This window comes from Cavia porcellus, unplaced genomic scaffold, assembly GCF_034190915.1.
Source record: "Cavia porcellus strain 051 isolate PalLab524CR breed Dunkin Hartley unplaced genomic scaffold, mCavPor4.1 scaffold_19, whole genome shotgun sequence".
NCBI classification, from domain to species: domain Eukaryota; kingdom Metazoa; phylum Chordata; class Mammalia; order Rodentia; family Caviidae; genus Cavia; species Cavia porcellus.
Genome location: NW_026947502.1, coordinates 9,475,520 through 9,501,593, shown reverse-complemented (window position 1 = coordinate 9,501,593; position 26,074 = coordinate 9,475,520). Strand labels below are relative to the sequence as shown.

The following is a 26,074-nucleotide window of genomic DNA, read 5'->3' as shown; positions in this document are numbered from 1 at the left end:
GATGAGAAACCCCCCGACTGGATTCAATCAAGACTGAGTTTATGTCTTACAAGGAAAAGAAGTCCCTGTTCCTAGCTCTGAGCCCCTTACTTTTTCATTGAGGGTACAGGGTGGGGGCCTATGTACTGGCACTGCAATGGGGTTTTGGGGGGATTCTGATGAAGAGGAGTGGGGGCTGTGCCTCAGAGGGTCTCACATTCCATAGTCCCAAGGCTTGAGTTTGCAGCTCCTAGTGACACTAGCACATTCAGATGTGGGTGTACATTTCCGCTTCTGTTAAATGTGATGTCTGTGGATCCTTTTGCCCCAGCACGGGGCCCAGCTAGATGGAAAAAAGCTGGGGACCAAGAACTCTTTGCAGTTCTGTGAGGGGCTGGAGGAGGGCAAGGGGGAGGGCAGCAGACGGGGGGCAAACTGAGTTATTCTGTGCCTCCAGTGGGGACACCAGGTGTGAAAATGGGGACTTCCTTTGAGCTCTGCAGGAAATCAGGTCAGGGTATCTGACAGTGCAAATCTGTCCCAGGTCCCACGGATTCCAGAGGGAGCCACCTGTGTCTGCTCATCCTGCCCCCACAAATGCCCCATGCTGAGCCTCTCTGTGACATTTGCAGGGCCTGGAGTGGGAGAGGAAGAGGATGGCAGTGAGGGGAGGAACAGTACTTTTAAAATTTCAGTGAGGTTTAAAATGTTAGCACTAGGCTGCATTGATTTTATTTAATGTTAGGAAAAATCTTTATGACATTTCTCCTTTTTTCCGACCTGTTGAAGAGACTTGTGTTGGAGGCTCACCCCTGCCCTCCCAGCGGGAGGAGGCTGGACGTGGGCCCACACCCTGCCAGGCCTCAGAGACCTGTAACAGGGGAGGCTGACTGGCTTGGGGACTTTATCAAAGCAGATGCCGATTCAGTAGGTCGGCAACAAGTGAGGGTGCAGAGAAGCTACAGCTGACCAAGCCCAGGTGGCACGCCAGCCTCCAAAGGCAAGGTCCAACCGGAAATGCCAGACCATGCTTGTGCTTTTAAGACTTTACACACTGGGATGTTTACACAGAGTCCTGAATTTCCAGTTCCTCTTACGAATTGCAATACTGGACCACGGGACAGGCATTCCCACAGGACAACAGGCAGGAACTGAGGGACAGCTGCTCTCGGAAGGGACGTGAGTTTGCTGGCTTGCAGCCTTCTCTCTGCAGACTTTTCAACCTGCAGAGCTCCACCCAGTGCGTTCAGGACTCTCACCTTAGAAATGGAAAAATCCAGGTGGTGGACTCTCAAGGCCCAGTGTGTGTGGACATGACATGTAAGCTGACCCAGGGAAGTGAGGAGTCTGGAGGACCAGGACTGGGACTCCACCTCGTGTGATGAAAACTCCAGAGTGTGCACTGGGCCCGAGGAACAGTGGGTGCTGGGCAGCACTGACCGTCACGTGCGCCGAGGGCCCGGGTGTGGACGCGAAAGCCCTGAATGCAGGTAGGAAGTCAAAGGTCACCACAGCGCGTTGTCTTTTACTCATTCAGTTCATTTATTGAGAGCAAAAGTCTGGCCGTCCCATCTGTGTGATATTGCAAATGAAAAGTCACACATACATACTAAGGAGACTCCAAAGAATTGAGAGCCTTTCAACAGTACAGAGCCGTAGATTACAAAATTAAAATACAAAGGATCCCAAATTTGGCAGGAAATGAGTACAATATGAGGAGGCCTGGAATGGAAGGGCACTTACTTTTCAATAAGGCAGTTACAAAATGGACAAGGAAAACTCCCCGAACCCCAAACCCCAAGATACACTCTGACGAGCGTAACAGACAGCAGAGATGTGAAAGGGGGGCATGGGCACCCCCTCTCATCAGCGAGTGTGCTAATTACACGAAAGCAACTGAAGGGTTTGTGTTGAGATGCGAGCTATAGAAAACAACTAACTGTAGACATTTCTGCCCCAAGAAGAGGTCCCCTTTAGCCACTCTGGATTCCGCCTCAAAGTGTGCGAACAACATGATCCTGCCTAACCACGGACTTGGAAACAGTCTGCCATACAGTGAAGGGAGCAAGAAGGCACCCCTGAAGCACCATACTCCCCAGGGCAGGGTCTTGAGCTCACCGCCCTTCAGCTCCACTGCCGAGCTCAGTGATGGACTGGGAATCCCAACCTGAGTTCTGCCTAGGCGGCAGAGGTCGGGCCACAAGACCTCACACCAAGCCCGCTGCATGACACCAGGGCACCACCACACCTCCTCCTGGGCCTCTGAACCCTGACCTGAACCTGTGGGCCACTTCTGTGTTTTCCTGCCATTCATTCTGCAAAACCCAGCCACGGTGACTCTGAGGACTCTTCCCTCAAGAGTTCTCAAGAATCCAAGGACCGCTTACCTTAGACTGCCTGGGTCAACCTGCAGAGGAGAGAGGAGCGAGCTGGGCTGGCCAAGGGGGCTGAGGCCAGGCCCCCGAGTGGCGTGGGACCTCAGATGAACCCTGTTGAACTCTACTTCCTCACTTTCTCAGAATGGAAGACGGGACACGACAGCCTGGAAGGACTTCCCGGCTTGAAAACCTAGCACTTCTGACACTGAGACACAAAGCGCCCCACTCCCCCACCCTCAAGCTTTGTTTTCTCAGCATAAACGGAGTGTGAAGTCCTTATGAGAATCTAAGGCGAAGCTTCTGACAACCACTGAACCTTTAAACTCCATGCCAAGTAACAACATCATCTTCAAATCTAGCTGAAGCTTTTCCCGCGCCATGTTATGAGCATTAGCTTTTGTGGGGGACATGCAGAACTAAGGCCTCTGCTGTCTTAAGTGATTTTTAGCAGCCTGCTGCCCCAGTACTTCAATAGCTTTTGCAAGAACATGCTGGGAGAAACCTGGCTGACGGTGTTGTCTCAAAACTCCCCACAAAGAGCTCAGCAGGGTCAGCTCTGGGAGAAGGACAGACAGCCGGGGCAACACAATGTCTGTGTTCCTAGTTGCTCCTTTCTGGAGACGATAATGCAATGCAATGCCATGGGACAGAGCCAGGACTTGAGTCCCTTGCCGAGATGAAAAGCTTTCTCCATATGGCAGAGACAAAGATGGCAATTACAGAGAATGTAGAAAAGCCAGAGGTTTACAGAGAGAGAACAGGCTTCTCCGGGAGGTAGTGAGTTCTCTGTCCTTAAAGATGTGTGAGCCCAGGCTGCTCCCTGGGGGAGGCCGCTGTAGGAGGTCAGCACCTGTGGGGACACTGCACTGGGTGAGTCCAAGGCCCTTTCCAATCTTTGGGTCTTGTCATTGCAATGACTGAGCTCCTGGATGATTTCCATGAAGCCCTTTCCTGCTCTCACACTGGGACCCCCGTTTTCAATAGGCAAAGTCCTGTGCAAAGTCCTCCCCTCCTGGCCTTTGCACCAGGCAGCTGCCCTGCAGGACAGCAACAAAAAAGTCCCCACAAAATAACAGCCCAAGTGCCAAGGTTAGCTGCAAGCATTATCGATATAGTTTCTGAGAGGTGAGCAGGGAGTACTTAGCCGGCAGCTGTGCCGCACATGTGCAATGCCTCCTCAGTTTACAACACCGGCCTCCAGTCCTTTGGTTTTAAATCTTCTGCAAGATTCAGCTCTGATCACTTTCATAAGCTGCTGCCAACCTAAGGGTTTGTTCCTTGGAATCAGAAGCTTGTCTGCTTGTGTTTTTAGTCTTAAGACAGAATGACATGAATGGTAGTTTCTGCGTGGCCTCCTGTGGGGCACAGGAAAGAGCCATGCCAGGCTGGGATGGAGGCAGGAATCGTACAATCTGAGGAGAAGACAATGGCAGCTGTGGATTCCAAACTCCAGTTTTTTCCAGAAAGACCAGAAGCCAAGCTGCGCTGTCACAGGCAGAGGAAGCACAAGAGTCCCGGACAGGTGCTGTGAAGACGCACGCGGCCAAGATGAACCCTGCTTTCCCCAAAGCCCCCTGCTCCCTGCAGCCAGGCGCTGTGGCTCTGGGGGGCCTGGCTGTTGCTCAAGGCGGAGTCTCCTGTGCAGGGAGAAAGCCATCAGAAACTGCAGAGGCGGTAAGGCAAGCAGCTCAGTGGTCTGATGAAAGTACAGACCTCTGGACGTGAGAAAAGTAACTCAAACAGCTCTGCCTTTTCTCTCCCCTGATCTATTTTAAAGAGTTGACAAGATGCCCACAACTTCCCCTTTCCAAAACCAGCCCTCTTTAGAGAGGACACAGCGAGGGGCTCAGCGCCTGGCTGCAGGTGAGACGCCTCCCAGGTCTCAGCCTGGAGCAGTAGCATTCTCACGGACACTGGAGCAGATGGCCGCGGACGCCACCGGACGCCACCGGACGCCACTCCCCTCAGAGGCATACTGCTCTCGGCCGACCAGGAAGTCTGGCTGTTACGTGGCAGTGCAGGCACAGGCCTGCAATTTTGGTTTAAATACCAGGAAGAGACACATTCTTCCTCATTACGACACAGACACTGCTACAGCGCAGGTGCCTGAATGGGAAGTCCCACCTGTCCCCAATGCCAGCCCCTGCTGAGCCTTCTTGATGCCCAAGTCCATATCCACCAGCTGTGAAGTAGGGAGGCAGTCTCTAAATACAACCCGAATTGGAACGGCTAGAGAGAGCCTCGATGGGCCTCTCACAGCCAGGGGTATCAACGCAGGACCCCTGCCTGCGCCCGCCCATTCCTATGCATTTTAAAAGGCCGCCATCTGCTAGACATGCATTTTGAACACTGATAGAAGCCTTGCTGCAATGGAACACACTGCGTCTCAGTGACAGCGGTGGCCCTGTCCCCATTCCAAAGAGGGTGCTCTGTGTCACAGAATGGAGACTTTTGGACACTCTGCCACCCTGCTCAGGGTGGGGCTGGCGCTGCCTCCTCCAAGGTGCGGCTCAGATAAGGCGTCTATGAGGCCTTAAATCTCTCCGAGGCCGAGCTGCCCGCTGCTTCTTTTATCATTTAAGGCTCAACAAATGACTCAGGATTGAACCCAAACAGGACAACCACACCCTGCACCGTAACATACGTCAGTCAAGACAGACTCCAGCTTCCAGGCCTGTTTCTTCTTTTTCTGCCACCCTCTTATGTCCTCTGCCCCCAACACGTGATTACAGAATTTTGCAAAAGCGTAGTTTTGGATATAAAGCTTTGTTTTCACAGGGTACTTTGGCTCAGAATTAGAAGAATCTGACTTGTTGAACAACAACAAAAGAAATCAGATCATAATGAATACTTTAAAAAGGACTGCATCATCCCTCTCCCTAAAAGGGAGGCAAATTTTTCACAAAGATGAGTGTCAGGGGGCACTGACCTTTGTCCCTCAAACACATGATTTGCTGCCGTAGCAGAGCCCAGGGGGTTGAGGCTGGCCAGACGCCTCCCCACAGCTGGGCTTCTAGGTTTGACCCACAAGGCCGGCAAGGCCTGCAGGCCGTTGTGAACTCAGGATTAATACTTGGAAAACACCAGCCCCAAGCCACTAAATCTCTATGTGTCAAAGCATTTACTGCCTAGGAGCATGGCTTAAGTCACACTGCATGACTTCACCCCAAAGAACAGCCTGCAGGGGTGTGTGAAGGACTTCCTGGGATGGTTTCTCAGTCACTGTTTCCAGAACCTCAGCAAATACTGCCTCGCACGTTCAACTGCCCTGAAACCCGCACCTGCCCTGCAGTCTCCTCGCTGGTGCATCAGGGCTCCCAGCACGCCCGGCAGGAAGGCAGTGAAGGACAGGAATGCAGGGGAACAAACACAGCGAGGCAGATGCTAGGAGGCTGGCGGCAGTCACGACAGCGAGATGAGCCAACAAATACTGATACTGACTGTGCTCAAAGGCCCGGCCTGGGGTGAGTGAGGGGACCAGTGTCACACAACTGCTGATAACAGACAGCCTGCAGCAAAGCGGGACATCTAGATCCTCAGCAGGTGGGCCAAGTCCCGGCCTGGGTCTGCACCCTGCGTTCCCTTGGGGCCATGTCACGCAGGGGGTGGCCTGGTGCTCCAAAGGGACAGCTCGGACCATGTTTCCAAGAGAGCTGCTGTCATGCTTTGCTGAATGCTGCAGTATGCTTTAAATTCTTTTTATGATCCTGTTTTTCTACAGTCCAGTAGTTACCTTAAAACAATGTTTTTCTATACATATGCTCAATCATGAGAATATACTCTCCTGACCCAAAAGATTTACAGTATTCACCAAACTTTTTTTTATTTACAATAAAATTTAACAGTCTTTCTGGGCGTAAATGTGGCAGGTGTCACCTGTGCACTGGGCATCGCGCTGCACTCCTGGGGCACACCTCCCCTCACTCCAGCTGCTTGCCGCTGTCGGACTTCTGGTCTAGTCTGCTCTTGTTACTCTTCACCATGTAGATGAAGTAGGCGAGGGTCTCTTTTTCATTCACAGGTATATTCCTGAAGTGTCGGCTGACAGTCTACAGGGCAAAAAATAAAATAAAATAAAGTAAAATCCCAAAGTCCCACCCAGTCTACAGGGCAAAAAATAAAATAAAATAAAACAAAATAAAGTAAAATCCCAAAGTCCCACAAACCATGCATCAACCGGGGTTACAAAGCTCTAACTTGTGCAGTGTGGGGATGTGGCGCCTGTCCGGAAGGCCTGGCATCATAATAGGAGCCCACTCAGGGGGAAATAAAGGGTGTGGAGGGCAATGAGAGAATTCACACAAAGGCCAAGGAGAACCCTGCCCTTCAAACTGTGAACATCACAGAAGAAATCAAGGGAAAAAATACAGGAACAGAAAACTAGCTCCTGTGGAACATTAACAAAGGTTTTGCGGGTGATTAATTTGACACAGCTGATGTGCAGGAAAAATCATACTTATGAAGATCACACAAAAAAGATACAAACAAACTGAGAATCAGGAGTCCAGAGATTTCAGAATCACTTCTGCTCCCAGGCTGTGTGGTTTTGAGCAAGTCCTTTCCTCCCTCCCTCTCTGCCATATGCTTTCCAGGCCAAAGCTACGGAATTGTGAATTCCGCAAAAGAGGGCCCGACAGCAGCTCCCAGAGCTATGGAGGTGCTTACTACAGGGGACACACGCGGTGGGAGGGGGAAGCAGGGTCACACTGGCAGCACAAAGCTGGGCCCCTCTGTCCACCTACTTCTGCTAACTGGGCCTTGTTGAAGCCCGGTCTGGTCTGCAGCTTGTAGTGCCGCTTGTAGCGCCGTAGGGTATTCACCTGCAGCTGGAACAGGTCGACCTGGGGAGAAGAGGAGAAACGGGTTACTGCCGCCAGACCAGCCAGGAATCACCAGGAACCCCCCACGTGCCCAGCAGACCCTAGGTAGGGTGAGGTGGGGACAGCTAGGAAAGAAGTCTTAGAAACATCCACTGAGGACTAGCGACAGGCAAGGGAGACAAAACCAGCAGTGGGAGAGTCTTGGCGGGGTGGTCCCAGGAGGCTGGTGGAAGAGGTGAGGCTGAAGCGAAGGAAGGCAGGGTCGGTGATGGCGGTGAGGAGAGCAAGGGACGGGAGGAGCAGACGGCGAGCGCAGGGATCCAGGAGGCGGACGTCGGTGACACTGGGTGGGTGCTATGTCCTGAGAAGCAGGAGGTGGCATTACAGGTGGAGAGAAGGTGGGCTGGGGGTGCGGGGGACCCTGGGGTGCCGGCAGTGATCCTCGAGTGAAGGATGCAGCTGAGAGGCCCTGGAGGGTGACGGGCCAGAGCCGGGCAGCAGGTGGACACAGGGGACAGCAAAGAGCAGGGTCACGTCCGACTGGTCCTTCTCTAGGCCCAGCCTTGGGTCTCGGAACTCTCAGAAGTCCTCCAGGGAAAGCTCGAGAGCTGCCGTCGCGATGCGCGAATCGGCACGCTAAGCTCAGGCTCTCTGCGGACGCCTGGGTAACGGAGAGGGAGGGACCCCCAGGTCCTTCCCACACAGGAAGAGAGGAAAGCTGCCCAGTCATGAAACAGTGAAGGCCCGGAAAGTTGGGCTGCCTTTACCTGCCTCTAAAAGAGATGGTTCTTGCTTCAGGCAGGTGGAGAGCACTTAAAAACAAAATGAATGATCAATATGAGGGACCCGAGTCCTTCATGTGTTTCAAAACATTCCTCCAAATCCCCGTTTTGTTTTTGTTTTGGTGAAAGGCATTTAGAAACCAAATACATCTTTACAAAATAATGACAATGCTACAGGCAATAGGCAGATACTGTAGACTGATGTTGGAAGGGGGACTCGGGAGAGGTGGAGGGAAAGGGCTGGATTTCAAAGGTTTCCTGCACATCTGCGGACAAAGGCCCGCCTACTCTGTTCCTACGCACTCGTTTTCACTCTGAGTGCTAACAGGCGGTTGCCTTATGAAATATTCATGCATCAAATATTCGGCGTACACTATAAACGCTTCTTCTTTTGCTGAGTCTTAAGTGAAAACAATTTAGATGAAAAGAAAACCCAATATTCCTTCCTGCAGCTTCACTTAATACACATGGGTACGCTAAGGAAGAACCTTCCGGAGGGAAGCTGAGATCACATGGTTCAGTGCAGCGGTCCTGAGCTTGGGACGACTTGGACCCCCAGAGGACATGTGGCAATGTCTGGAGGCCTTTGTGATTGTCACAACTCAGGAGTGGTGTGACAGGCGCCTGGGTGGCGGGGGCCAAGGAACCCGATAAGGGTCCTGCAATGGCCACGGAGTTAGCTGGTACCAAACGACAACAGTGCCAGGGCTGGGGGACTGGCTTAGGGCTGATCCAGAAATGAATCTCTGGTGATCACGGCAGGAAACCGGAGCTGGTGAGAACAGATGACTTACTCCCCAAAACAGAAGGGAAGATTGCGCCTGGGGTGCACACACTCAAGTCTCCAAGTTTACAGGCAAAAAAAGAAAAAAACAAAAAACCCACAAAAAACAAACAAAAAAACCCCCCACACTTGGGCTGAGGATTTAGCTCAATGGCACAAGCACCTACCTGGCAAGTGCAAGGTCATGAGTTCGCTCCCTGGCACCAAAAAGATAAAAAAATAAAAACCCGACACTATGGCTTTTCCTGAAGCACGTCAAAGCATAGGGGCAGTGTGGATGTTAGAAAGAGTGTTAAGACTGAGCCACTGAGTAACACGTGTGATCCGGGTCTGAAAAAGGACGGACCGCCCAGCCCAGCCCAGCCCAGCCCAGCCCAGGGACTTCTCGGCCTCCAGTGTTTGCAGTCCATCAGGGGCAATGTTACTATTGGCTATGATTCGCTTTTCAAATACACCGGAGCAAGACAAAGGGGACTAAAATGACTTCCTGGCACAGAAGAGCAGACCAGGCTGGGAGGAGGAGGATGGCACGAGAACCCGCCCGTCCCTCTCTGGCGGGCTCAGGCTTTGGCCCTCACCTCAGGAATGTCAGTGTCGTGCTCGGGAGAATCTCCACCGTCGTCGCTTGTCTTCCGCTTCCTTTTGTTTCGGACGCTCTGAATGAAATTTTTGTGGAAATCACAGATGTACAGGTGCCTCACCTGACGGGAAGGAATGAGAAGTCAGAGTGATTGATTCCGTGGAAAGAGCGACAGGGACCTGCCAAATTCCAGGGGTCTCCTGTCAGCAAGGCATTGAAGGGACATGAGGAGAAACAAGAGGCAGACAGAGCACGGTTTGCGGGAGCTGGCCACGGGGGCACACAGCAAGAAGTACACAAACAGGGCTGGCGACACAGCAAGGGGGAGGCTTGCTGAGCGTGTGGGGGGCCCTGGCTTTCATCCCTAGCCATCGCCGTTACCACTACGGCAACCACCACCAAGTCTGGGAGGCTGAGGCGGGAGGACTGCACGTTTGAGGCTCGCCCTGGCAACTCAGTGACTTAGGGAGACCTGTGACAAAAAAAAAAAAAAAAAAAAAGAAACAGAAAAATTGATGGTTTGGGGTTGCAGCGTAGTGTGAGGTTCAATCTCCATTACAGCCAAAGAAACAAACAGAACAGAAACACACAAAGGAAACACTGACGCTACAGTGTGTTACAGACCAAGTCTCCAGGGATGATGAGGACGACAGATGACAGGGACCTGGTGAGGAAGAGATGCTGCTGCAGGGGCCTACGACTCCGAGCAGGGACCTCCACAGGCCCTGAGGCAAGGCACGGGGAAGAGGTTCCCAAGAAGGGCGACGGTGAGGTGGCTCGGGTATGTAGCGCGGGCGACTGTCCACGTAGGAATGGAAGGAGAAGCGTGGTGGCTCGGGGAGCACAAGGCCAGCATGGACTTCTATTCACCCAGGACAGGCCCCCGAGGCTTCTGGGGCAGGGAGTGACATGCCATGTCCAGGGGACCAGCAGGAATCCTGGCCCCCAGGGCGTCCTACCTGAGACAGAAGGCTTAGCACGAGGACTCTCTGAAAAACACTTTCTGTGCATCAGTGTGCAAATTCCTGCACCCCGTCACACCTGCCCTGTTCCTGCAGAGCGGAACCACATAAAAAAAGGTCGAGCCTATCTGCCATCTTCTTTTATAGGCTGGAGGCGTATTAGTAAGTAAAAGTGCCAGTACCAGCTAAGATGTGAATATGTTTTTACTTAAGAATTTAAGCACCCGAGCTGTCTGGGGGGGCCAGATGCCTGTGGGAAAGACTTGGGGTTGCTGATATTGAAACAGATGTGGCACAAATGTTCTGAGATTGAGCTGATTCCTTAAATCCTAAAGATAAAAGTAAGCTGACAGGAAATCGGATGGCTTAATTCGGGACTTCCTATGAAGAAAATAATGTGAACTGTTTCTTCAGATGAATGATCACTTTCATGCTGCCGGATGACTAAGGAGTACTTTCAAGTCTACTACAGTGGTGTCCTGCACGTGTGTCCACGCAGGTGGGTGACAAACTGGGTAGGACAGCTGGACACAGGAGGTGCTCCCCAAAGTTCTGACTGGGAGAGTTCAGGTCCTGATACTAGAATAATGAAAGCTTGCTAGAAGAGAACTTTGTCCGGGCCTGGTGGCACAGGCCTGGAATCCCAGCACTTGGGAGGCCGAGGCAGAAGGATCACTGCAAGTCTGAGGCCAGCCCGAGCTACATAGTGAATTCAAGACCAGTCTGAACTCCACAGTGAAACCCCGTTTCAAAAAGACAGAAAAAGAAAAGGATGAGGAGGAAAAGGAGGAGGAGTGGGGGGAGGAAGAAATGTTCACAATCCCTAGCGCAACCCCCTCTGGCTTCAATTGCATTTTCTAGTGGAATAACCAGAGTGTTAGAAATGGCCTCTCCAAGGTCATCTGGGTCTTCTGACCTCAGGTATGTGTCTCTTCCTATCCCAGTATTTTCCTTTATTATCATTCTCTTTCTTTATTTCAAAATATTTTGGGCCAGGGATTTAGCTTAGTGGCACAAGGACCTGCCTGGCAAGCATAAGGTTGTGAGTTTGATTGCTGGTACCAAAATAAATAAATAAAATAAAATAAGTAAGATAATTTTCTTATCAGTGCATGCCTGCAGCACCTGATGATGGCATTTATCATGGCGAGGTGGGACATACACATAACACATCTTAATTCTTTTTATGTCCCCTTCTACTCCCTTATGCGATCTCAACTTCTACTTTTCTCTAGGGAAAAACAACGCAGGAATATATTAATTGGAGAATATCTGCAAGGATATTAAACCTTAATAATCACAGACCACCACCAATGTCTATGTAAAATGAGCTAAAACTACCTGAGTTGGGTTTTTGGTGCTGCTAAAAAGTTGTGTGCTACGTCTTTTTTTGGAGGGGTGGGGGTACTGGGAATTGAGCTCAGGCCCTCACGCTTGCCAGGACGGCTCTGTATGGCTGAGCTACATCCCCGGCTCTGTTACATCTTTTTACAAGACACAAAGTCACTGTCTCTCTGTAACTACTTTCCCCTACACACTGGTTTTCTGAAATTTCAGAGCTCAGTGTTATTTGGAGGTGGGGTGAGGAACAGCAGAGCAGGAGCAGAAGCTCTCATGTTGTTTTGTTTCACTTTCAGCAACAGCTAAAAATTCTTGTATCACAGCAGTTACTTGGAATTGAATCCTGCCTAAGTCTGAGAGAATAAAATAGCATTCTTTTCAGAAGTAATGACTCCACACCACTACCTTGACACAAACTGTGAGAGAAGCCCTCGCTGTTGAGCACACTACACTGGGGAAAACCAGGGCGAGACTCCCGTGATGGCCTATGAGTGAAATGATCAACGGAACTCAACTCTGGTCTTGCATCGAGGTCACAGCGGCTAAATGGGGCCTCAGTTACAGTGGCAAAAATCGTTCAGATGTGAAGGCGCTCAGAGGCTTAAAACGATTGGGAAATAATATAAGGAGCTCAAGTACAGGCTACTAAACAACCTACGCAGAAGGCAGGCGTTGCTTCCTGGTGGAGCAATGTGTCACTGTCCCAGAATTAGTCATTTCACTTCAACACTCGACTGTCAGGGACCTCCGAGGTGCCTGGCCACCTATCTGCTCCTGATGAATTCCGTGCATTCACTGACCAGCAGAAATTTATAGTAAGAAAGTCATTAATTCAGCCTCCATCTTTTAAAAATAGCAGCTTTCAATGCAAGAGCTGCAAACCTACTTTAATGGTTAACTTCAAATAAAATTGAGAGTAGGAAGGGCGGGCCTGGAAGAAAGGTCAAGATTTATTTATTAAAGTCTCACTGAAGGCTCATGCAAGAGGCTCGGAAATAAATCAGATAATGGGTTTAGGAAATAAGCCAGCCTCATAGGTGCTGGGTGCCCATGGCACCACCACTTTCCTGTATCTGGGGCTCAATCCCAGGTGGAGAATCAGAAGTGGAAAAGTGAGCTTCCTCTCAGTTTCTCTCTGATTTCCCCCCAAATGTGGAGACACTTTGGACCTAAAAGAAAATGGATGTTAACCACCTCAACTCCCAACCTAACTGTATATTAAATATCCCTCCTTAACCTGTTTCTAGTTCCTAATTATGAAGCAGCCACTGACAGCCTGCAGCAACAATTGTCAAACCACGAAGTTCTTAATTGGCTGACAATAGGCAGTATCTTCAGAAATGTTAACTAGAAATGGTGAAATCACACAGGAAAGTCTATCATTAAGCGCAAAGCACAGGGCAATCCTACACCAATTTAAATCTCCACCTCCGCATTTCCAGAGATGCCATCCCTAGGAAAATCGGTTTTCTTTCCCCTTCCAGCCACATTGACGACGACAGCCATCTCCCAAGCTCTGGTTTGGCCTTATTTCTGCTACATCCTAGACAAACTCATTCCCACAGCTGCCTGCGAAACCAGCTCAGTGACGCTCTGCAGAAACTGAGTCTGCAGGAGCTGGGTAAGAAAGCGCCACCTCTCAAGGACTGCAAGGAGTAACAGGGTTCCTCAGAGGGCTAAGTTGGGCAAGAGTCAGGACCCTCTTCACTCCTACCCTCCCCAATCCCTGCTCTTTCGTGGGCCAACTCAATAATCAATCTACCTCTCAATACCCTTATCTCTAAACCAAAGAGAGAGACAGACAGAGACAGAGACAGAGAGAGAGAGACAGAGAGAGAGACAGAGACAGACAGACAGAGCGAGCAAGCGAGCAACAAACTGCTGTCAAATCTTCCCAGGCAGGAAGGCGTCCCCGGAGCGGCCTCCACCCCACCCGGCCCAGCCCCCGGACCTGGGCAGGATCGCCCGGCACCGCCGCGCTCCCGCGGCCTTTAGCCTCCCGAGTCCGACTCCGGGATGCCGCAGCCGAGGCGCGGCGAGGCCCAGGGCGGGGAGTCCCGGCCGCAGCCCGGGGACGCGGGGCCCGGCCGCGGCGGACTCACGCTCTTGTCGATGTCCAGCTTGAGTTTCTTCTGCGAGATGCTCTTCTGCACCCTCTTGCTGAAGGAGGCGTTGCCCGCGGGCCGGACGCAGCGCTCGCCGTCCTCGATGAGGCAGCAGCTCTGGCCGTAGCCCGGGGCGGCGGCGGGGGCGGCGGGGGGCCCTTCGCGGCTGTCTTCCTCCGTGCTGAAGCCGTTCATCTCCCCGCGCCGCGCCGGCCCCGCCGGGGCAGGGCCCCCCGCACGCCACTCCGCGGCCGCGCTCCCCGCGGGGCAGGGCGCCGAGAGCCCGCGCCCGAGCGTCCCGGAGTCCGGTCGCCCCGCGCCCAGGCCCGGGGGTCAGCTCCCGCGGCTCGCAGGGCCCCGCCGGGGGTCAGTGAAGGCGCCTTCGGCCGGGCGCCCGGAAGCGTCCCCCGGCGGCGGGGCGCCCGGGAGGGCGTCTCTGGAAACGGCTGCTCCCCGGGGACTTCGGGCCCGGGCTGCCGGGGGTTCCAAGGCCCCCGCCGGCTCCCGCCTTCTTTCGGTTGCGGAGCAAACTCGCTGCCTGGCAGCTCCCCCGGGGTGGCGCGGCCTCCCCGCGCGGGGCCCGGCCTCGAACCCGTGGCACCCGGGCCCCGCGGCGCGTCCGGCCCGCTCCACCCCTGCAGCCGCCTGGGCTGCACCCCGAGTCCCGCGGCAGCCCCAGGGCCGCCCGGCCGCCGCCCGCCCAACGCGCCGCACCACAACAGTTCGCTCCCCCGCCCTCTTCGGGACAGCGGAAGTCCCGCCTCCGCACGCCCATTGGCTTTGTTTGTGCTCTAGGCGGGGCCTCTGCCGCCGCTGAGGCGCCCCATTGGGCGTTACCGCCGCCTGTCTCTGGTGCCAGGCTACTTCCTGGACTCTGCTGGGATGGGCTCAAAGTAGAGAAAGTGGAAGAGGGAAGAGTTACCCGGGCGAGGGAGGGGACGCGGCCTCAGACTCCCCGGCTGCAGGGAGGGATGGTGGTCCGGGACCTGGCTGTACGGAGGGACAGCCTATGGCAGCGGAGGAGCACGGTGCGGGCGGACGGAAGCACTGATGTGGGCGGGGGCGCAGAGGGACACAGCTAGGGGAGGGGCGTGTGACGGGGACCTCAGAGGGGACCGAGGCGCTGTCACCAGAGGGGCAGACTGGAGCAGACGCCAGGCCAGGGTCAGAGGACCCGCAGGCCACGGCTAGAAAGCCATTCCTGGCGGGAAGGACCGAGGGACAGGCGCGCAGACGCGCCCGAGAGGTGCGGAGTGGGGGAGGGGCCGTCTCCGGAGGAGATCGGGGTCTCGAGGTGGTGGAGCCCGCGGCCCCGGGGCTGCCCCTGGCTTGGACGGCGCGGACGGGACAGGGAAGGCAGGTAGGGGCAGGGAAGGCAGGCGCTTGGGCGCCCCCTCGGCTGGGGAGCCTCGGAGTCCAGATCAGGTCTGCAGGGAGCCCTGGGTGACCCGCCGCGAAGTGCGGTGGCCGAGGAGAGGGAGAAACGGCCGAGTTGGAGGCCGGGGCCGGTCTTCCGGGGTGGAGGCGGCGCGCCGAGTCCGGGCCCTCCCTGGACTGTAACCCGCAGCGTCTCCGCCTCTTAGGGCTCCCGGCGCACCTTCCGGGGACCCGCCCAGCGAAGCCCCTTGTGCAGGGAGTTGGAAGTCTGGGGTGCCTCCCTCCCCCATTGCCAGGAGGACAGGCCGAAGGGGATCCTGTACTCAGACCGTCCCCCAATTTAGTGACAAGGGTAAATGGGACTAGATCAGAGCTGTGCAGTCCCTGAGGGCTGTGTGTGTCATGGGGAGAGGGTTAGGTGCAGGTTGAGCACGGAGGTTCCTGTTTGTGGGAGCCGAGGGCATGGAGGAAACTTAAGGATGGTGTCCTTTTTAAAAAGGGAATGAGATCCATTTTATCAACGAGAACAAAAATGGGGAAAGGGGGTTTAGAGAAGGAGGCAGGGAGGTGGAAGGGAAGGGGAAAAAGATTTTTTAAAAAAGGAAAAAAGAACCAAGGTGTGCAGTATGATGTACATGTTCCCGGATGTGAGGCAGCCGTGTTAGGAAACAGGCCTACCAGAGAGGATTTTAACCACATGGCCACCATGAGATTACTCATAATAAAGTAGAAGCTACGAGTTCCAAAAGGAAAGTGGTTCAGTGAACATCACATCACACCGAGCTGTAAACCCATCAGTGCATTAATCCAGTACCGTGTGTGATACGTGAGAATAAGCCTACATTTAACACACACACAATGCTATCAACAGCTGACTCGGAGAAAAGTTTTTTTTATAGTAAGTAAGAAAATGCATGATATAAAATTGTGTAACGGGGTATGATGCACATACATCTATATTTTATTTTAAAAAAATACTATTTGTGCATGAGACATCAAAGTACTAATAGTGATTATTTTGGGGTAATAGGAAAATTTTGATGTTTTTCTCTTATTCTATCTTTACATTTTTCCTAGTAGGCTCCCCTCCTTATATTTACTTACTGCTTTTATGGTAAAAAAAAAAAGTAATGCAGGAAAAAAAGTGCATTTTTTTGTTTTGTTTTTTGAGACAGGGTCTTGCTATGCCTGGAACTCACTATGTAGCCCAGGCTGGCCTCAAACTTGCAGTGATCCTCCTGCCTCCACCTTCCAAGTGGTGGGATTACAGGCATATACCACTCCATCCTGCCAAAAAAGCACATTGTAAGAGGAGTCCTCAGAACAAAAAATAGGAGTCTTCCCTCAGCATTCGTATATTTAATGGTAATCACTGAACATATTGTGTATACCCAATGTGGAATTGGCTACAGAAAGAAGATGAAACAATTCTTTTATTTTTTATTTTTCTTGTCTTTTTCCTTTTATCAGTACCAGGGATTGAACTCATGACTGCCTGCTTGCAAGGCAGGTGCTTATGCCGCTGAGCTAAATCCCCAGCCCCGATGAAACAATTCTTGTCCTAAAAGAATACTTTTTTTTGTACTGGGACTCAAACTCAAGACTCCATTTGCCAGGCAGGTGCTTGTGCTGCTGAGCTGTAACCCCAGTGAGAGTTCAGATGTACACACACAAAATAGTCGGGTATCTGGAAGGTGGTATGTAATGGTTCCAAAGTCTGTTGGTATAGATAAAAGCTCTACTTTTCCCAACATATACCTTGGTATTTTCAAAAGAGTATTTCCGTTCACTGCCAGGCTATTTCCGTCCACACAGCTTTTCAGCACCGGCTTCCCCAGCTGGAGGAGAAGGTACCTTTCTCTTGGGGCCTTTATTTCAGCCATAAGGCAGCAGCTGCTCCTCAACGCTGCTATTGCTGTATTCTTCAGGGTTCCTTTTCTTTTTATTAGGGGATCCATTATTACTACCGTCCCATCATGATGAACACATTGTTATAGGAATAATTACCTGTTCACATTGCTGTGGGCTTTTCTTTCCCCTGAAGACCCAGACTGATACTCCTGGCATCTATGTATTTTGCAAGTGTGTGTGTGAGAGCCTGGGGTTTTCTTTGTGACCGGTTTTACAGTGTTTTTTTAAAGGACTACTTCATCACAAACTTTCCCTGTGGTCGGTAGTTCTCACAGTTGCTGTTTTTAAAATTTATTTTTATTAGCACATGTTTGCACTGCTTAATTATTCCGTTCGTCATGGGGCAGTGGCTGTCTTTAATGGCTCTGCAGCTCTCCAAGTGCTATACTTGGTATGCTACAGTGCGTAAGACGGTTGGCTTTGGGGTCAGAACTAGTTTCACGTCTGAGCTCTACCCCTTACGTGCTATGATAGCCTCAAAGATTATTATCCTTCTTAAGCTTGATGAATGAGCAGTGACAGATAAACACTTAACACAACGCAGGGAACATCAACAGTAGCTAACAACCGTTAGCTGTTAGCACATCTCCAGTGGCTGGGTATCTTCGGTGTGTGTTCTGTACCTCAGCTCCTTTTCTTTTCATTGCATAGGGTTATTAATTTAGCAGGGTATCAGAATGAGATTATCATCAAATACTGTAAAGTTCTCATGGTCTGTTGACCTCTCTCACTGCCTCCCTGTCCCCTCCCAAATCACTCTTCCCATCCACTCCGACCCCAGTGTAAAAGCTGCTCCCTGGCCCAGCCTGACAGAAGCAGGATTGGACGTTCCTACCAAGCGGTCGCAGTCTGCTCTTTCCTCCCTTCTGCCTTCCACCCCCCAGCCCTGGCCACTTGCTTAGTATTTGTTGAATTCGTGGGTAAGTGCAGGTTGGCTAAGGACCTCTGGGATGGGGTGAAGCACAGCATGGTGGTGAGAACACTGCTTCTAGCTCTAGTCTCTAGCCAGGTCGAGCTGGAATCCTGGCTCTACCACCTATTAGCCTGAGTTTCCTCATCTGTAAAATGGGATGATGCTAACCTCTTAGGACTGCTGCGAATAGATGTAAACCACTCATACCTGGCAAGTGTGAGGTGCGCAATAAGCAATAGTTATTATTATTGGCTAAATTACTTGTGATTGGGTTTGACAAGTAATAGAAAAATCTAAAAATAAGCTTAAATTTTCTCTTAAGAATTCTACGAGCGATGTTATAATTTCTATCTAGCTGTCCCCCCAATGCTTCATGTGCATATAGGTGGGGCTTTTCAGAGCTGATTGGACCCTGGGACCAGAAGGGTTTGTAGCTGGGTGTGATGTTGGGAGTGAAGCCTGGTGGGAAGCGGTGGGTGTGGCCTGGAGAAGTGTGTGTCCCTCCTTGGCCTATCTTGAGTGCTTCCTGCTTCCTGTCTGATGTGCCATAAACTCTACCCTGCCCTGCCCTGGAGTGAGCCAGCGATGGACTGGAACCTGTACAAACTGTGAACTCAAATAAACTTCTGTACCTTTCACTTGTGGGTGTCGAGTACCTATTTTGTCCCAGCAAAAAGAAAGTCACTAAGATGAGTGATTGGATGGTTTTGCTCAGGGCACAGTTACCAAGCCTTCTCTTGTGCTGTCCTACATCTCTTTGGCTAGAATTTGGCCCTGTCTCATGGCAAGGGGGTTGGCAAAGGGAGTCTTTATTCCTGGTGGCTGTGAGCTCAGGTGAAAATGGAGGGTTCTGTTATTGGTGTAGAAGGGTGGAAGCGGGGCCATACCCACTTACCTCTGCCACAGCTCTATTTAGAATTTTCAGTGCTGCGGATACAGCTCAGCATCACAGCGTCTGCCGGGAAAGCACGAGGTTGTGAGTTCAATCCCTGGTACAAAAAAAAAAAAAAAAAAAAAAAAATACAGCATTTCTGTAGCAGCTAAATTCTGGAGATATGTGTTGGTTAATTCTGGTTCCATTTCTCTGGTGAGTGCTGACTAATCCAGGCAGCAGACACCTGCAGCTTTTGAGTTGGGGACCACTGTAGCCTCAGAATTTTGCCATTTGTCAAGTTTCTGGATCTTAAGGTGCCCTGCAGCTTGCACTGTTGGAGCTGCCACAGGCTCCAACAGACTGTGTGTCCCCAAACCTTTCAGGTAAACATTTGCAGGTTCCCACAGTCAAACCAGGCCCATCTCACAATCACCTGAGGGACTTACACGACACATTAGGTCATCTAAACTAACACATTAGAAGGTCTCGGCTCTCTCTGAGACCTACTGAATGAAATCTTGATGGGAAGAGATCTACGTTTTAAAACAGTCTGTATTTCTATGAAATCATTTCAGATGCTTAATTCCCTGTAACATTCAAGACAAATTTCAAGGTCAAAGCACAGTTCTCTCCTCTGATCTAACTGGTGTACTGGCTGCCTTTTAAACACGTGTATTTTCTTATAAGTACCCTTTCGCTGACAATGCTCTTTGACTTAGACTCATTGGCTATTAAACTTAGAAAGGATCTCAGAAATCCAATCCCCATTTAAGCCTGTGCGATGTGAGGTTAGCCCAGATGGGTAACAGGTCCACGCACACATAGTGGTTATGGCAGTTAGGACTGGAGAGTTCCTTGGACCGTTATCATGCTTGGATTACCTGAAATATCCCTTGCTTCTTAAAATGCAGGGACTAGAGGGGTCCCATGCATTTTTCTTCGTCCAGTAAGGTTCCTCTGATGGCTCGTACATCTACCCAGGGTGAGGCACTGACCTTCATGGTGTGTCCTGTTCTCCCTTCTGTTCTTTGCACATGCTTTCTCTAGAGGATAGCCTTGTTTCTCTCCCCTGTAATGTGCTAACATCCCCTTGTGAGTGTCTGACAACTTCTGGGTGAAGTAACAGATTTGACAGTAAAATACATTGGTTGCCATTGACTCTATTTGGGGGAAGATTCTGGGCTTTTTGTTGGAGGAGTAATTCTGTAACTCCGGAAACAAATACATATTCTGAGAATGAAACAATGAACACAGTATGAAAGTTTCCGGGATCTTTGATCTACTTTGTGTAGGATTTCAGGTTCTTGAAATGGTCAAGAGAACCTGATTTGCTACATTTGTGGTAAACTTAGGTCATTAGTATACTACAGTTGCACAAAAGCTTAGACTGTTTTGCTCTTCTGATTTGTAAGTCTGCCCTGTTGAGCGTTTAAAATGTCTGAGAAAATCAAGCACTTTAAGCTTGTAATTGTAGTTTGAAATGTCTACAGAAACTTGATTACTTAAGGCAATAAGTCTATTAAATGTTTAAGGACGATTAAATCTACTAAATTTAATTAATTCAATAGTAGTCAAAGAACAAGTAAAAGTGGTAGTTTTATTTGTTTTTGTCTTTGTGAGACAGGGTCTCGCTATGTAGTTCAGGCTGGCCTCGAGCTCACTTTGTAGCGCAGGCTGTAGGCTGAGCCACCACACCCAGCAAAAATGGTAGTTTTTGTCTTCGTATGAAAAGTTGCTATATTTGATGTGCAGTCACGCCTCTTCAAAAATGAGTGTCTGAGATGAACACACAGTTCTCAGATGAAGATATATACAAATGGAAAATAAATATATGAAGAAATGTTCACCATCACTGGTCATTTGAGAAGTGCAAATTAAAATAGCACTGAGATTTCATCTCACTCTGGAAAGAATAGCTGCCATCAAGAAATCAACTGATAATAAATGTTGGCAAGGATTCGGGGGAAAAAGGAGCACTGCTCCACTGTTGGTGGGAGTGTAGACTGGTGCAGCCACTATGGAAATCAGTATGAAGATTTCTCAGAAGACTAGGATTGGAAGTTTCATTCAATCCAGCTATTCCTCTCCTGGGTATTTTCCCAGAAAAACTGAAAAGGTCATGTCACAGTGATATATGTGCACCCATGTTTATAGCAGCACAATTTGTAATAGTTAAATGTTGGAAACAACCAAAATGCCCATCAACTGCAGAGTGGATGAAAAAGATGTGGTATTTTTATACAATGGAATATTACTCATCTATAAAAAGGATGATCTTGAGGCTTGTATAGGTAAATGGAGACTTGAGACTATCGTCTAAATGAAATAAATAAGAATCATATTTGTAAATATCACATTGTCTCGCTAGTGTAAAAAGTAATAAAAACTGTAGGAGTAATAAATGCATAAATAGCTATTGTAAAACGTAAGGGAAAGAAAGTGCTCTAAAGGATGTAACTGTATGCATGTTTAAGTGTGGAAGATGGATAACCATATTACTACGTTTTTGTTGGATCATTGAACAGAATGATTTGCACTGTCATTGACTGTCCACTTTTGATGCTTTGATTTTGTAACTTGAAGAACTTTCTAGATGACAATATTTAATTTATCAACTAGTGATTTCTTAGTGTTAATTTTTTTGAAATTCTATTATTTTTACTCTTTTTTTTTTGTTTTGCTTTTTTCTTTAAAAAAAAAAATCCACGCACTCACAAAAGCTGGCTGGTGGTACACATCTGTAATCCAGTTACAGTAGAAGGCTGAGGCAGGAAACCTGCAAACTGCAGGCCAGCTTGGGCATTTAGAAAGATGCTGTCTCAAAATAAAATCAAAAAGGCAAGGATAGATATAGCACTTGCTTTGCATATGTGAGGCTACAGGCTCAATCCGAGAGAGGCAGAGGCAGAGACAGACAGACACATACAAGGGTGGGGGTGGGGGGGAGAGAGGAAAACGATTTCTCAGAGCCTGTAAGAAAAGGTAGGGTTTTTAGCCGGCAGCTCCAGAGTCTGCAACATTCCGCTCCACACTCAAACCTACTCCAGATATTTACCACCGTGAGCTGAACTTCCAGGTGAGGGCTCTACGACGTCTTTGAACTCCACGCGTGTTGAATACACGCGCAGGGCTGTGGCGTGGCCCAGGTAAGGCTGAATTGAGAATGCGACCCTCAGGGACTGGATAGGCCACAGCTGAGCCCCCCTGGAGACTTTCTGGATAGTTTTCCTTATTGAGCATCGTCTGTTGCTTTGAGGGTCCTTGAACCCCTCCCAAGGTCCTGGCCAGGTTTCCTCATTTTCCACCCAGCTCCTTGCTTGTTCTGATGAGATACGGCTGCTGAGGGTTAGTCTGGCCAGCAGTTAGGAGCTCTGCTGAGGGTTTTAGTCCTCCTGAATCCCTAAAGATTGTGCTGCTTCTCTCATTTCTTTGGGCCTTTGCCGTGTACCCGTTCCGGGGACTGGGGATCTAAGCCCAGACCCTAACATACTCTGACTTGGAACTCCATGCCTTGTTCTAACGCCAGCCGCCCTGGAGGCCGCGTCACCTACCTCTGATAGATACTGATGCATATTTCCCAGGGCCATAGTGCAGCCCAAGCACTGTCGCGTTTGCCCAAAGCACACGGGCCTCTGAGCTGGTCATTAAACCACCCTATCCAGAGCGCGTCCACCCAAACCAGCCCCCGCCCCTGAGAGCTTTGTGGTGTATTTGCACGGCGTGCTCTGCAGGCGCTGTGTCCACCAAGGGCGGCCCTGTTACTCCTACGGAAGTTTCTGAGGTTAGGCAAGAGCCTCCCTACCTCGAGTCTGCATTCACAGCTCCCTTTGCCTGAAAAGCTGTTCCCTGTCCCCTTGCTCCTCCCTTCTTTGGTCTTGATTTAAATGTCTCTTCCTAGAGGGCCTTCTCTAATGAAAAGGAATTGGTCTCCCCCCATGCTTGCCTACCAAAGCTATTCTTTATCTTTTCTAGGGTTTTTTTTCTTTGTGTCCTGAGATTGAGTTAATGTCCTTGCCCTTTGCCCTTTGCCCTTTCCCCTTTGCAGTGAGAGACATCCAAACCATTTCTAACTTTTTAAAAAAATGTTGACAAAGGATCTCACTAAGCTGCCCAGGCAGAACTTGAACTTGAGATACTTTTGCTCCAGCCTCGCACAGTACTGGGGTTACAGCTCTGTGCCTGGCTGTGTCTTTTCTTATTAGCATTTATCACAGTGTGTAATTTTTCTGTGTGTTTGTCAGAGAAGGAAAGTGCTGAGTCTTCAAAGGGTCCCCAGGCACCCCTGTGTTGGGCTCCCCATCCGGTAGCACCCTTGGGAGGTGCTGGAAAGGTTGAGAAGCTGAGTAGAGAGGAGCTGGTCCCTGGGGCTCTGTCCTGGAAGGGGATGGCTGTCGGGACCTGGCCCCTTCCTGGTCTCCCTCCCCTCCCTAGGGGCCCTGAACTAAGCAATTCCCTCTGTCACTTGTTTTGCCAGGTTATACCAAAACAATAGCACCAATCAACCACCTACTGAAATCTCTGAAACTCTAAGTCAAAATAAACCTTTCCTCCTCCACAGTGGATTCTGTTTGGGTATTTTGTCACAGTAACAGAAAACTGACTGCACAGTAGGAAGAAGCTCCAACCTTTTTTTTTTTTTTTTCTGTTTAGAGTTGTTACTATGCACCTACAGTTCTTTTATAATGAGAAATGTATCATCTCCCAGTGGTATTGTTTTAAAGAGGGACAGTGGGGGTACTGCAAAGTAGGAGAATCTCAGATAAAGGGCTGTCCTTTATACGGGATAAATTTAGCTTTATGAACATGACACCATAGTGTCTTTGTTTTCCTCACTCTATTTAAGACTTAAAAGCTTTTTTTTGGTTAACAACTCTCGTCTGAAGTTTGGCATTTGGCAGGCTTTATAGCTACTGGCCTGATGGGCAAAAGCAAGGATGCTGGCCTCAGAAGCACTCGGTTTGAATCTCAGTTCTGCTGCTCACTGGCTGTCAGACCACCGACAACTTACTTAAACCCCATGAGATTCAGTTTCTTCATCTGTAAGAGGAGCTGGTGGTGCTTCTCTAACAGGACTGCTGTGAGATTCACGTGGGCTTATTTGACCTGATGGATGGCATTTCATAAGTGCTCCTTACACTGCTATTATTCTATAGATTATATATTGACCCCTCAACTTCCACTGCATGCGGTATCGTTAAAAATAGAGCGAATGCTTATGTTTTGAAAAAAAAAAATTCTATCATGGAAGCCACACTGTCATTTCACCCTTGAAATGCTCATAAGCCATCCAAACCTCTCATTATTTTCCCCACTTTCTGAAGCAGCTTGGAAAGTCCTTTTCCTGCAGTCAAAGTGTTTGACCAGAATTGATTCAAATCGTTTACCTTTCACGCCTGTTTTGGCTTTGGGAAAGAGCGAGAAGCCACACAGCACCAGATCTGAGAGGTGGCTGAGAACACACTGTGAGGCCTACATGAACCCACGTTGCTGTTGGTGGCCCTCGGCAGCAGGATTCACCAAATGTTTGGTTGCACCTCATAGAGACACAAAGTAGGATTTCCAGTTTGCTTTGGAAGCGGCCAGAATGATGGGACAAGTGTCTTCAGTGTGAGTGGGAGTATTCTGAAGGGGATTAATTGCAATGTGTCCTTTAACATATTAAAAAAAATTTACACATGTACTGTATTTTGTGACCAGTTGGTTCCTTGAACACCAGATGTAGTGGTGTTGTCAGGGTTTGGAAGGGAAAAGATTTAATATAGGACACATAATTTATAGGGTTATTTGTAATATTCACCCCAAGAGTCAAATGCAAAACTGTGCAGGAGATCTGTCCACACAGAGACCCAAAGAATCCAGCTGATGGCCTGGATCCCATGGCAATGTCCTCCACAAGTTCAGCTGGAGGCCTAGAGCCCACGGCAGTGTCTCATGTAAGTCTGTGTCAAGGATCTGCACCGGGAAGGCCCAAAGGTCAGTGGTGGGAGCTAGAAGGTCTGTGCCAGTGAGATAAAGGATCTGTGCCAGCAGGCTGAGGGATCTGCCCTGGAGCCAGGAAGCGATGCTCAAGGTCAGGACCAGAAAACCCCACAAAAGAACCTAGCCATCCCCAGGGACAGTGAGGACCTGAGAGCCTCCCATGACGAGAACGGCTGAGCTCACATCAGGACAACCACTGTGTCAAGCTTCTCCAGGACAATCACCAGCACACCCTCTTCCCTTCAGTTCTCCTTTTGTGCTGTTGGCCACAACCCTCAGGGGGCCTTCCACACCCAGCACCACGCTGACTCAGTTCACCTGGGTGTTGTTACAGGTGACCACTTGTTCATCCACCACAGTCCACCCTGGTCAATTTGGTAACCAGACACATTTCCTTAAACCATTAGCCTCCAGTGGCAGATTTATGAAAAGTTAACATGTCTTATTCTAGCAAGATTTACATTAATATAACAATTACATATTTGAAATTCTGTTTGCATTCGTTTCTGTGCCACAAGCAAAATATTCAAAGGGTGATCAAAATTCAAGGTTAAAACCACAATACTTTGATAAGTTAACCTGATTACAAACATGTATCTAAAAACTACACTAAAATCATATTAAAAGAGCTATTACTATCACAATCCTGGCTTCTTATGAACTTTTTTGCCCCCATGAACTTTTAATGACAGAGAATGGCAACTCTAAAAAGATATGCCCAAGGATCTGCATTTCAAATACACTCTTCCCTTCTGGAGAAAGGCTTTGGTCTTTTTTAAATTGTCTTGTCTTAGTTACTTTTCTCGATGCTGGGACAAAAACCCTGACCCAAAGTTAAAGGGGAAAGGTTTATTTAACTCACAGTTTGTGGAGGTTTCAGTCCACAAGCAGCTGGCTCCAAGGCAGAGTGGCATGGTGAGGGGCAACAGTTCATGGCTCTTACACGAATAGTAGCATATAGAGTACTGCTAGTGAAAGTACATACAACAGAAAAATATAGATGCTGTTCTCTATAGATATTTCCCTGGTATGATAAAAATATAGGAATGAGGAGAAGAGAAGCCAAAAATTACAAGAGCCAAATGCTTACCACAAAACCAGCTACCTCTGAAGATGGAGTGCTTGTTAACAGGCCTCCACTTTTCTTTTTAGAATTTGTTTTCTACAAATGTTTATAAAATAGGATATTAAACAGCAGAAAGAAACAAATTATTATAACAGTAAAACCACAATTTAAAGTTAGTAGACTAAATCATGTGTAACACTAATAAAATCTTCAACCTGCTTAT

The 26,074-nt window shown here is 49.6% G+C and overlaps 1 protein-coding gene across 1 annotated transcript; it reads right to left on the bottom strand.

Annotated features, from left to right (window-relative positions):
• Positions 1 to 1,497: 1,497 nt before the first annotated feature.
• On the bottom strand, positions 1,498 to 13,930 carry Sap30l (SAP30 like). Its single transcript, XM_063230690.1, has 4 exons — positions 13,729 to 13,930; positions 9,322 to 9,444; positions 7,100 to 7,198; positions 1,498 to 6,406 (listed from the first exon to the last, which is right to left on the bottom strand). Exons 1-4 carry the CDS (start codon positions 13,924 to 13,926, stop codon positions 6,278 to 6,280), a joined length of 549 nt encoding a protein of 182 aa, XP_063086760.1. The 5' UTR covers positions 13,927 to 13,930; the 3' UTR covers positions 1,498 to 6,277.
• Between the last annotated feature and the right edge of the window lie 12,144 nt (positions 13,931 to 26,074).